This window comes from Microcaecilia unicolor, chromosome 3 (genome assembly GCF_901765095.1).
Source record: "Microcaecilia unicolor chromosome 3, aMicUni1.1, whole genome shotgun sequence".
Lineage (NCBI taxonomy): Eukaryota > Metazoa > Chordata > Amphibia > Gymnophiona > Siphonopidae > Microcaecilia > Microcaecilia unicolor.
This window is the reverse complement of record NC_044033.1, coordinates 248,981,641-248,993,938: the sequence shown is the minus strand read 5'-3', so window position 1 is coordinate 248,993,938 and position 12,298 is coordinate 248,981,641. Positions and strand designations below refer to the sequence as shown.

The 12,298-nt window shown below is 43.6% G+C and overlaps 1 protein-coding gene across 1 annotated transcript; it reads right to left on the bottom strand.

The window, feature by feature from the left end:
- Nucleotides 1–3,174: 3,174 nt before the first annotated feature.
- Nucleotides 3,175–11,966, bottom strand: LOC115464586 (vomeronasal type-2 receptor 26-like). Its single transcript, XM_030194949.1, has 5 exons — nt 11,142–11,966; nt 9,407–9,624; nt 6,813–6,833; nt 5,531–5,640; nt 3,175–4,070 (listed from the first exon to the last, which is right to left on the bottom strand). The coding sequence occupies exons 1-5, from the start codon at nt 11,964–11,966 to the stop codon at nt 3,175–3,177; spliced, it is 2,070 nt and encodes a 689-aa protein (XP_030050809.1).
- Nucleotides 11,967–12,298: the final 332 nt, after the last annotated feature.

Below are 12,298 nucleotides of genomic sequence, written 5' to 3'. Positions count from 1 at the left end.
GCTCTTAGGGGTGAAGGGGGCACCTACATGTGGGTACAGTGGGTTTTGGAGGCCTCCCATTTACCAGCACAAGTGTTGCAGGTGGGGGGGGGGATGGGCCTGGGTCCACCTGGCTGAAGTGCACTACGGTATCCACTAAAAGTGCTCCAGGGACCTGCATACACGCAGGCCTCTAGGACTGGTTGCTGCTATATAACATTGGCACACCAGTTGACACCTGAAGACTAATCTCTCTGAAAACGTCCTTTATTGGAATAACCGCCTTTACTCACAATTAACTGCAGATCAGAGGTTGTGCCCCACTGGCAACGAGTCTCCCTGGTACTGAGATAAGCAGTAGGTCAGAGCTGGCAGAATGGTGTACAATGCCCTCTTTCAGCCACATTCAGGGTAAGAACTAAGTTGTTTAACGTGGCTAACACAGGAAAGGGAACTAAAACTGGCTTACAAAAATGGCTACTACCGCATGGACTACAACAGGAAACACAACAGGGCACACTCTGACCCAGTAGGCGGGGGAAAAGCACCATGGGAGAAGAGCCTACCAACTACCAACATCGTGAGACTGTAACACAAGCTAATGAAATCATGGAGCCCAATACCCTACACCCACCACAATGCAATGCTGATGTGACCCTGTACTGCACCCGAGAGCCACATCTGACCCAGGGAAAGGCTGTGACAGGATCGAACACATTCTGCTGTCATGGAGGTGGGTACGGCATTTGAGGCTGGCATAGAGGCTGGAAAAAAAGTTTTTAAAGTGGGGTTTTTTTGGTGGGAGGGGGTTAGTGACCACTGGGGGAGTCCGGGGAGGTCATCCCTGATTCCCTCCGGTGGTCATCTGGGCAGTTGGAGCACTTTTTTGGGACTTGTTTGTGAAAAAAAGGGTCCAAAAAAAGTGACCCAAAATCGCAGTAAAAACGCCTTTTTTTTGTCGATTATCAGCTAAAGACGCCCATCTCTCCTCGGCTGATAACCACACCCCAGTTCCGCCTCCACCACGCCTCCGACATGCCCCCGTCAACTTTATTCGTTCCCGCGATGGAGTGCAGTTGGAAACGCCCAAAATCGGCTTTCGATTATACTGATTTGGGCGCCTTTGTGAGACAAACGTCTATCTCCCGATTTAGGTCGCACTATAGGCATTTTTCTCTTTCGAAAATAAGCTGGATAGGTTACATTAGTAACTTTGTAAATCTATGTGATTTGAAAATGAGCCTCAAAGTCAGACATGTTCCAAAGTCAGACGTATTCCATATGTCTTTTCCAGGAGCAGGAAATCTTGGAAAAGACATATGGAACATGAATGGACATTGAGTTGAGATAGTCTTTCATTGCTCAAGAAACTTGAGTTTAATGGCAAGCCAAGCAAGGGGAGTAGAAAATGGCTGTACATGATCATCAAGCTGCCTTCTGTAGAGTAAGTACACAGATAACTTTGTAGATTTGTTTCTCTTGGAATCTAACATGGTTGGGACGGAGTTGGAGGTTTCAATCTAAAGTACTTTGCATTTTTAGACACCTTCAAGGTCATTCTCACAAGCCATTTCTCCACCTTTGGGTTTGAGTTGCAAAGCACCTCATCAGCATATCTTTGGCAAAAACAAATCGGCACTGAAAATAATAAGCGCTTAAAACTATCCTATAAAGGGCGCTCTGAGTTGGGCACCATTAATAGAACAATGCCTAGTGCTGGGATCCGCACCTAACTTTCAGGAGTGAGGATTTATATCAACTGAAACCTGATGCAAATCCCTGCGCCTAAATTAGATACAGATCAATCATATTCTGTAACTCTGCACGCAAATTCCTGGAATGCCCGTAACCTGCCCATGCCCCTCCCATGGTCATGTCCCTTTTCAGATCCATGATAGAGCTGGAAAGATATATGCGTAAATTCTAATTAATACCATTTAGCAATGATAATTGCTTATTAGCATCCAAATATCAGTTCTAATTGGTCCGTTTGCACAATTAAATTTTGTGCGTCAATTGGGTGTACACCCAAATTTACCGTACACAATTTTATGTGCCATATGTAGAATACAGAGAGAATTGTGTAGCTTTGGCCAGGCATATTGATGTTTGGTTATAATATACCCAGATAAATGTTGAAGTAGATACAGGTGTTCTGGGTGGAGGACTGAACATTGATGGTATAGTATTTCGAGTACTACTACTACTACTTGACATTTCTAAAGCGCTACTAGGGTTACGCAGCGCTGTACAATTTAACATAGAAGGACAGTCCCTGCTTAAAGGAGCTTACAATCTAAAGGACAAATGTACAGTCAGTCAAATAGGGGCAGTCTAGATTTCCTGAAAGGTATAAAGGTTAGGTGCCGAAAGCAACATTGAAGAGGTGGGCTTTGAGCAAGGATTTGAAGATGGGTAGGGAGGGGGCTTGGCGTAAGGGCTCAGGAAGTTGATTCCAAGCATAGGGTGAGGCGAGGCAGAATGAGCGGAGCCTGGAGTTGGCGGTGGTGGAGAAGGGTACTGAAAGGAGGGCTTTGTCCTGTGAGCGGAGGAGTACTATGTACAATCCTGGAGACCAGACCTTCAAAAGTACGTAAACAAGTAATTTTTTAACTAAATGTTTTTTATTTATAATTTTCATATATTTCTAGCCTCCCTATCCAAACAATTTTTCCCAAATGTCAGAGGAAAGAAAAAGCATTATTTTGTTGATTATGAGCATTGTCATGAAAGAAAATATAAATTACTTTAACTTATTTAAGTTACTGGGCATTAGGGGGGTTCTTTGACTAAGGTGCGCAGAAAAATGGCCTGTGCTGGTGTAGATGCGTGAATTGGACGCACGCAGGTCCATTTTTCAGCGCACCTGCAAAAAAGGCCTTATTTTTTTGGCCGTAAATGGACGTGCAGCAAAATAAAAATCGCCATGTGTCCATTTTGGGCCTGAGACCTTACTGCCACCCACTGACTTAGCGGTAAGGTCTCCTGTGTTAACCGGGCAGTAATCGACAGCACACGTACAATGCCAATTACCGCTCGGTTAGCGCCACTTGCCAGATAGTTTTCCGGCGCACGTAGCAGAATCACGTAAAAAATGAAATTACCGCCCTGGCCACGCGGTAACCAGATCATAGTTCAAAATTGACACACGTAGGAAGGCTTAGTAAAAGGGCGCCTGGATTAAGTCTTAATTTATTACTGTTTTGTTAGGTATTTCCTGCTGTTCTTTTCTGGTTTGAACAGAATAATGTAGCACTTGGGGATAAACATACAGCCCAGGAGTCCACCGCTAGAGGCCAGAATAGCAAATATCTCCACTGCCACCATGTACTTGCCCTTGGTGCTCAGATACGTTGGGATGAAGGAGATCCAGACGCTGCAGAACACCAGTGTGCTGAAGGTGATGTACTTGGCCTCGTTGAAAGTGTCGGGGAGATTTCTTGCTAGGAAAGCTACGATGAAGCTGATGCCAGCCAGAAATCCCAGGTAACCCAGAACACAGTAAAATGCAACTATTGACCCTTCATTACATTCAATTAGTATTGTTCCAATTTCTGATCTCATATTAAGATATGAGAATGGGGGAGCAGTGAACAACCAGGCGAGACACAGAAAAGTTTGAATAAGGGAACAGGAAAGGACTAGAGAAACCGAGATCCTGGAACCCATCCATTTCTGGAGCTTGCTTCCAGGTTTGGTGGCATGAAAGGCCAAGACCACAGTAATAGTTTTTGCCAGTATAGAGGAGAGAGCGATGGAGAAAGTGATCCCAAAGGCAGTCTGTCGGAGAATGCAGGTCATGTCCATAGGAAGGCCGATGAATACCAATGAGCAGAGGAAGCAGAGCATGAGTGAGATAAGGAGAACGTAACTGAGGTCTCGGTTGTTGGCTCTCACGATGGGAGTGTCTCGGTGATAAATAAAGATTCCCAGGATGACCGTGGTGATCAGAAAGAAGAAAATGCTGATGGACGTTAAAGCTATCCCTAGAGGCTCTTCAAAAGACAGGAAGATCTTCATTTTTGGGACACAGGCATCTCTCTTCTGATTGGGCCATTGGTCCTCTGGACATATTGTACAGATGTCCATATCTGAAAAGAAAAATTATTGTCTCACTATCTCACTAATACCATGGGCCTGTTTACTAAAGTGCACTGAAAAGTTACTGCAAAAAAGAGCATGACCTCTGTAACTGTTATCAGCCAGCCACGAACGAGCACGCTAATTCACATGCAAACTGCGTGGACCAAGAACAAGTGTGGACTGCACATTGAGTTAGTACAAGGTATTTTTTTTTACCACACGCTAGTTCTCATGGCTGCAAAAAACCTGGCTGCATTTAATAGCAAGTATCATGGGAGCAACTGTATAACTGGGTGCCTCCAGCCAAGCGTGCCAATGCTGAGCGATGATTGCCAACTCTATAAGATTCCATTGTTGAATACTAGCATAAGTTGGCATCAACCTTACACCTGGTTTATTACAGGTTCCATTTATGTATGTACCGTGAGAGGATTCTGGAAGTTATGCATGCAAGTGCACACCCTGCTCGTGGACCACCCCTATGAACATCCTCTTGCACCGATGTGCTAAGTGATTTGCACACTTTGATTATGAAATACCACTGGGCTCTAATCTAACATTTATGCATGCAATTGTACAATTACCTATGTAACTTCTATGTGCAATCAGTGTATAAATTAGGGGGTCCTTTTAGTAAACCGCGTAAGCGTCTATGCACGGCCAATGCATGCCAAAATGGAGTTACTGCCCGACTACTGTGTGGCTCTTGCAGTATTTTCATTTTTGGTGTGCATCTGATACGCGCATCTGAAAAATATTTTTTATTTTCGGGTGCACATAACGGACGCGAGACGGTCAGTACCGCCCAGTTACAGCATGAGTCTTTACTGCTAGGTCAATGGCTGGCAGTAAGGTCTCAGACTCAAAATGGACACGCGACAATTTTCATTTTGCCGCATGTCCATTTTTGGCAAAAATTTTAAAAAGGCTTTTCTTTACAGGCGCACTGAAAAATGGATTGGCGCACATGCCCAAAACCCGCACCTATACTACCGCAAGCCATTTTTCAGCATGCCTTTGTAAAAGGACCCCTAGGTGCCCTGATATAGACTCAGTGGGCATGTGTACCTGTGTTACCAGGAAGCAGTTACCATGGCCCACTGCATAAAAATACAACCATTGCCCCCGCCCCCCGCATCTCATTTCTGACCCACTCCCACTCAATTCATGAGATCCCCAATCCTTCTGTCACCTACCTTGATACCCTAGCACTTACTGGATATATCTCTGGTGAGTTAATGGTAGGGTAGGAGCAATCCCCAGACTCTTCTCTGTTGCTGGACCGGATTCAAAATGGCCACTGTGACCCATAGGTGTAGTCTCACAGTACTAACAGTAGGGGGTCAGCTTGTGGAATAATCAATCATAGTTGCTGGAGATTTGCTCCTCTGCCTTATTTTAATGAACAAGAACCACAATGAATTACCTGCATCTACGTTTACCCCAGGTGTTCCATGATATCACCCACCGGTTTGGTTGGAGACCTCTCCTTCTGCGCAGGGGATACAGTCGTAGCAGCAGACGGGCTCTCCTTCCCTGATTAATTTCCTGTAACCAGGATGGCAACTCGGGCTGCATCTGGACTGTGGGGGTGTCTGTGGATTGAGAAAATAAGTTTTTTAACGTGATATGACACTGGATGGTTGTTTCTAAAATGAAGTGTTTCTTTTCTGATCACCAGATATTTCCTTTGTGATTCTAATATCAAATTTATGGCAGACATTAATCAGCATTCTGTACATTTTTTGTATATTCAGATTACATATCAAGCTGAACATTTTAAAATCTCCATTTTTAGAAAAGACATTGACCACAATTCTTTTCTACATTAGCACAGTTCTCTCCCAGACATGTAATATGGGATATTCCTAAATGAACAATTTCTGAGATTGAGGAGCCTGCGTACAACAGTCAATTCAAACTTAACACAGAAAAAATACATTGTCTCATCCTTTCTTCCCAATACAACACGAACAAACCCACCAATATAGCCACCCCAGACCATACTCTACCTATCTCAGATAATCTAAAAATTCTCGGAGTAATAATCGACTGAAACCTAACACTAGAGAATCAAGTGAAATCAACAACAAAGAAAATGTTCCACTCAATGTGGAAACTCAAACGAGTGAAACGTTTCTTCCCGAGAGAAATATTTCGCAAATTAGTACAATCTATGGTACTAAGCCAACTAGACTATTGCAACGGAATCTATGCGGGATGCAAAGAACAAATCATAAAGAAACTCCAAACTGCTCAAAACACAGCAGCCAGGCTTATATTCGGAAAACCGAGATTCAAAAGCGCCAAACCCCTTCGAGAAAAACTGCATTGGCTTCCAATCAAAGAACGTATTGCATTTAAAATCTGCACCCTGGTCCATAAAATTATATACGGCGAGGCCCCGAGTTACATGACAGCCCTTATAGACCTACCAACCAGAAACACAACAAGAACTGCATGAACATACCTAAATCTCCACCACCCAAGCTGCAAAGGTCTCAGATACAAATCAACCTATGCATCCAGCTTCTCCTATATAAGCACACAATTATGGAACGCATTACCGACCGCCGTGAAAACAACATATGACCACTTAAGCTTCCGGAAATTACTGAAAACCAACCTGTTCAAAAAGGCATACCCTAATGATCCAACTTAAATGCCAGAACCCTGCAACATAACGAAACAAAAGCTCATACTGGACATAACTTAACCTCCTCCTTATGATTCCCCAATGTGTCTGTCACACATGAACTTTTACTTTACTACTGTATCACCTTGTATTTGTTCTACCGAAACTGGCGATCACCACTAAGGTACTATGTAAGCCACATTGAGCCTGCAAATAGGTGGGAAAATGTGGGATACAAATGTATCAAATAAATAAATAAATAATGAATTTAAAATTCAAGTAACGAGGTTATCCCAGTAACATAGCCTTATATGGACATCAGGAATGGTTGTTACAATGTCAACCAAGGAGTGAACAGAATTTGGCAGTATGTGTTTTTCCCTATTTGACTCAAGCTTTTGTTATTTGCAAAATTATATTGAAACATTGGCAAGTATTACAGTACCATCCAGTATAATATCAACGGCCATAAGTTTGCATACTGAAGAAGGAAAAATTTGGGAGATATTCTGACGAAGTCATACATGATGAGTACATTACAAGAGCATTCTACGTTAAGTACGATGTCCGGATGGACAGAAGAATGTGATTTAGCAACTTAAGGGAAAATAGATGGTGAGAACAGAATGATCTCTGAGGAAGATAAGTGCTGAAGTAATGTGAAGCATTGCTTAACACAAAAGGTATATAAACAATTGAACCAGAGCATTACGTTGGAGAGGCAGTGGCAGACCACATGTTTGTGTCCCCTGCTCTCCACATGAGAAACTAGCATTTGTAATTGTAACTTTAGAATTGCTTTTCTCATACGCGTGGCCTTCCTAGTCTTTTATTTGTCTAAATTGCAGGTAGCTGGTGAGTACTAATTTGGGGAGGTGGTAAAAAGACTAGTAATATAAAACAGAAGTCACAGAAATAGCACAGGCTCGAGTGTCATTTAACCATGCGTACATTAAAATTACAAACTAAGATAAAAAAGTAGGGTTATGTGCCTTGACATCCTAGGGAACCTGCCATCCAACTCTCCTCAAAGGAGTGAGCTACCTTACCGCAGCTTAATCGGATCGGCTGAAAATATTTCCTTATGGAGAAGATAATTATCACTGTCTATTTTTGCTTTCCTAGGGACACCTTTACGCTATGGAAAGATAGCCAGCAAACATGAATATTAAGTTCTAACCTGCTAACTGTTTGCCAACTAGATCTGAACAACATCTGGCGAGATTCATGATACCTGCTTGGATCAGCACCTCCCGTCATGCTCTAATATGAACTAGGAGCTCTTTTACTAAGCTGCGTAAGTGTCTATCAGCCTTATTTTCGAAAGTGATGGGCGCCCATATTTCGACCCAAATCAGGAGATGGGCGCCCATCTCGCAAAGGCACCCAAATCGGTATAATCGAAAGCCGATTTTGGGCATCTTCAACTGCACTCTGTCGCAGGAACGAACAAAGTTGACGGGGCGTGCCAGAGGCATGATGAAGGCGGGACTGGGGTGTGGTTATCGGCCGAGGAGAGATGGCCAGGTTCGGCCGATAATCGAAAAAAAAGGCACTTTTTATGGACCCTTTTTTTCACGAACAAGTCCCAAAAAAGTGCCCCAACTGCCCAGATGATCACCGGAGGGAATCAGGGATGACCTCCCCGGACTCCCCCTGTGGTCACTAACCCCCTCCCACCAAAAAAAAAGAACTTTAAAAACTTTGTTTGCCAGCCTATATGTCAGCCTCAAATGTCATACCCAGCTTCATCACAGCAGTATGCAGATCCCTGGAGCAGTTGTTAGTGGGTGCAGTGGACTTCAGACAGGTAGACCCAGGCCCCCCCCCCCCTACCTGTTACATTTGTGGTGGTAAATGGGAGCCCTCCAAACTGCCCCCAAAACCTACTGTACCCACATGTAGGTGCCCCCCTTCAGCCATAAGGGCTATGGTAATGGTGTAGAGTTGTGGGCAGTGGGTTTTGGGGGGGATTTGAGGGGCTCAGCACCCAAAGGAAGGGAGCAATAGACTTGGAAGGGTGCCCGGTTGGTGTCCTGGCATGTGAGAGGGACCAGTGCACTATGAATCCTGGCCCCTCCCACGACCCAATGCCTTGGAGTTGTTTGTTTTTGAGCTGGGCGCCTTTGGTTTCCATTATCGCTGAAAAACAATACTGCCCAGCTCTAATCCGCACAAATCCGATGCATTTGCCCGGCAGAAACCGTATTATCGAAAAAAAGATGGACGCCCATTTTTTTCAAAAATACGGTCTGTCCCGCCCCTTCACGTACCCGTTCTTGGACATAGATGCCCATGGAGATGGGTGTTCTCGTTCGATTATGCCCCTCCACGCGTGCTCAACTTGCACCAAAATGGAGTTACCACCCGACCACTGCATGGCTGTTGGAGTAATTTCATTTTTGGTGTGCTTCTGATACGCGCGTCTGAAAAATATTTTTATTTTTGGGCGCAGGTAACGGACGTGCGTCAAGTGGCATTTGGCGTGAGGCTTTACCGCTAGGTCAATAGCTGGCGGTAAGGTCTCAGACCCAAAATGGACGTGCGGCAATTTTCATTTTGCCACGCATCCATTTTCGGCAAAAAAAAAAGGAAACAGGTGCGCAAAAAAATGGATCGGCGCACGCCCCAAACCCGCGCCTACACGATTGCAAGCCATTATTCAGTGTGCCTTAGTAAAAGGACCCCTTAAATCTAACCTGGGTGAACGAACTTTCCCACACGATGGCCTTCTCATCAATGGTAAAATCCTGTCCTGGAGGAGCGTGAGGGTTATAACATCCAACAATTTTGTATTTCCACGTCCCATCAGGCAGAAAGAACAAGTTCGTAATATCGTATCCAATAGCGAGATCTCCATTCTCATCCATGTACATCTCTTCCCTCAGACCGTTCTCAAAGTGGAGGTTTCTCAGATAACGATGGAGCTAAGGAGTGAGGTATACATTTTCAATAGTACCAGGTTACACGGATAATTTCAAGCATTTTCCTTATAATTACAGGTAGAGCACATTTCAAGCTATTTAAGGTGGTGAAACAATACTTTGCCCATGCAATCATATTTTGTTGAAAATTTTCCCTTCTATATATAATTACGTGTTTTTTGTCATTATGCAGAAAGTCACAAAAATATTCAGCTGGAAACGGTCAATGTTTTCTTTACCAGCATACAATTCTGGTCACTGCATCTCAAAAAAGATACAGTGGAATTAGAAAAGGTACAAAGAAGGGCGATGAAAATGATAAAGGGGATGGGACAGCTTCCCTATGAGGAAAGGCTAAAGTGGTTAGGGCTCTTCAGCATGGAGAAAAGACGGCTGAGGGGAGATATGATAGATGTTTATAAAATAATGAGTGGAGTAGAATGGGTAGATGTGAATCGCTTGTTTACTCTTTCCAAAAATAATAGGACTAGGGGGCATGCATTGAAGCTAAAAAGTAGTAAATTTAAAATGAATCAGAGAAAATATTCCTTCACTCAACATGTAATTAAACTCTGGAATTCATTGCCAGAGAATGTGGTAAAAGCGGTTAGCTTAGCGGAGTTTAAAAAAGGTTTGGATAGCTTCCTAAAAGAAAAGTCCACAGACCATTATTAAAATGGACTTGGGAAAATCCACCACTTATTTCTAGGATAAGCAGCATAAAATGTATTGTACTGTTTTGGGATCTTGTCAGGTACTTGTAACCTGGATTGGCCACTGTTGGAAACAGGATACTGGGCTTGATGGACCTTCAGTCTTTCCCAGTATGGCAACACTTATGTACTTATGGTCTGGGAGAGCCACCAGATGTTACTCAGGTACCACTAGTATTGAGAGGCAATACACAGTCAACTGGTCATGGCTAACCTCTTATATTCAATGACACTTAAGAACATAAGAGTAGCCATACTGGGTCAGACCAGTATCCTGTTTTCCAAACAGAGGCCAAGCCAGGTCACAAGTACCTGGCAGAAACCCAAATCTTGGCAACATTCCAAAACCCCAAAGAGTAGCAAGATTCCAGAATCATAACAAATAGCAAGATTCCATGAAGAATCTCAAAGAGTAGCAACATTCCAGAACCAAAAAGAGTAACAAGATTCTGGAATCATAATGAATAGCAAGATTATGGAACCCTAAGGAGTAGCAACATTCCATGCAACAAATCCCAGGGCAATCAGTTGCTTCCCATGTCTGTCTTAATAGCAGACTGTACACTTTTCCTCCAGGAATTTGTCCAAACCTTTTTTAAACCTACATACTCTAACCGCCGTTACCACATCCTCCGGCAAAGAGTTCCAGAGCTTAACTATTCATTGAGTGACAAAATATTTCCTCCTCCATACAGTCTCCACAGCACCCTTCCTCCTCTTGTGAAAGCTTCCCTTTCACATTCTGCCAAACTGTAGCAATCTTTTTCTTTTGAATATAGAATTCATCTAACAAAATGATAACGTTACCTTCCATGGCAAATAATCCAAAAAATCCCAATTTTCTCTGCTCCATGTTGTGTCATTTCCTGAGCCAGACATGATCATGTCATGCAAAGCGTGTGCAACGGCATAGACAGCATTGTATACGCTATAGCTGCCCGCAAAGTGTGTGGTTTGACAGTGAGAGCTGAGACTGAACATATCTGGAGGGACGCAGTCTCTTCTGATGTTCTTTGGGCATCTGCTGTCACACAGGTTCCTCCACCAATCCAAAGCTTTGAAGTCAGTTGGCATCCAGATAGGGTTGATCTCATGGATAAATTTTACAAAGTTTGGCATCTCTCTCCTATGCGTTGTGAATATCAAGGTGTTGTTCTTCATAGAAAATTGCAGGAGAACTTTTGTGTCTATCACCATCTCAGCTATGGTGATGAAAACCTTGCCAGGTGTCAGCAGAAAGTAATACCTCATTACATCCTGCATACGATATGCAAAGTTTTCATTAAAGTAGAGAATGTTCACGGTAGACGATTCATTAATTGCTCTTTCAATTTTCTCTAATTGCATCTCTGGGATTCTGCTGTGGTGAGGGAAGGTTACGTAGAACGCGATGCAGCCGCCGTTCCGTTCAATCTCTTTCCTCAGGATCTGGACAGCTCTCTCACTGCGGTCGTCATCAGATGCGACGATACCGACCCAGTGCCAGCCAAAATGCTTCAGCAGCTTGCCTATCCCAACGCAGAGATGCAACGCGTTGGGGACAGTCCGGTAGAAATAAGGAAACTGAACAGCGTTGCTCATAAACAGATTCTGTGAGGTATAGCTGATCTGTTCTGAAAAATTAACGAACATATCACCATCTTTGTCATGGTGAGAAAACAGTTTCAATCACACAGGCCGTAGGCTTTGATAGTACATAGTTTGCAGGTAGGCATTCATGTGGGTTGAGTTTGGATGGAGTATGAGTGGATTGCATATTTACATGCATGACTTATAGATTGCAAAAATTACGCACATATTTTCAGAATCTTGGAATGAGCATTTACACCAGATCTATGGCTGGCTGAACTGCTTGGACCCAATATGCAGACCACGGGAGGCATCCCACATAAATGCCGCAATAGGTGCTGACCCTGGATATTCAACGCCAGGCTCTTTCCGGTGATCAGCATTAAATATCCAGG

Bases quoted from the DNA above. Each gene is read 5' to 3' on its own strand.
- LOC115464586 (XM_030194949.1), bottom strand. From the start codon at position 11,966: ATGTTCGTTAATTTTTCAGAACAGATCAGCTATACCTCACAGAATCTG. The intron at 9,625-11,141 runs GTAACGTTATCA...CTCACTCCTTAG, and splicing joins TGGATTATTTGCCATGGAAG to CTCCATCGTTATCTGAGAAA. The intron at 6,834-9,406 runs GTTCACCCAGGT...AAGGTGATACAG, and splicing joins GCCATCGTGTGGGAAAGTTC to TAGTAAAGTAAAAGTTCATG.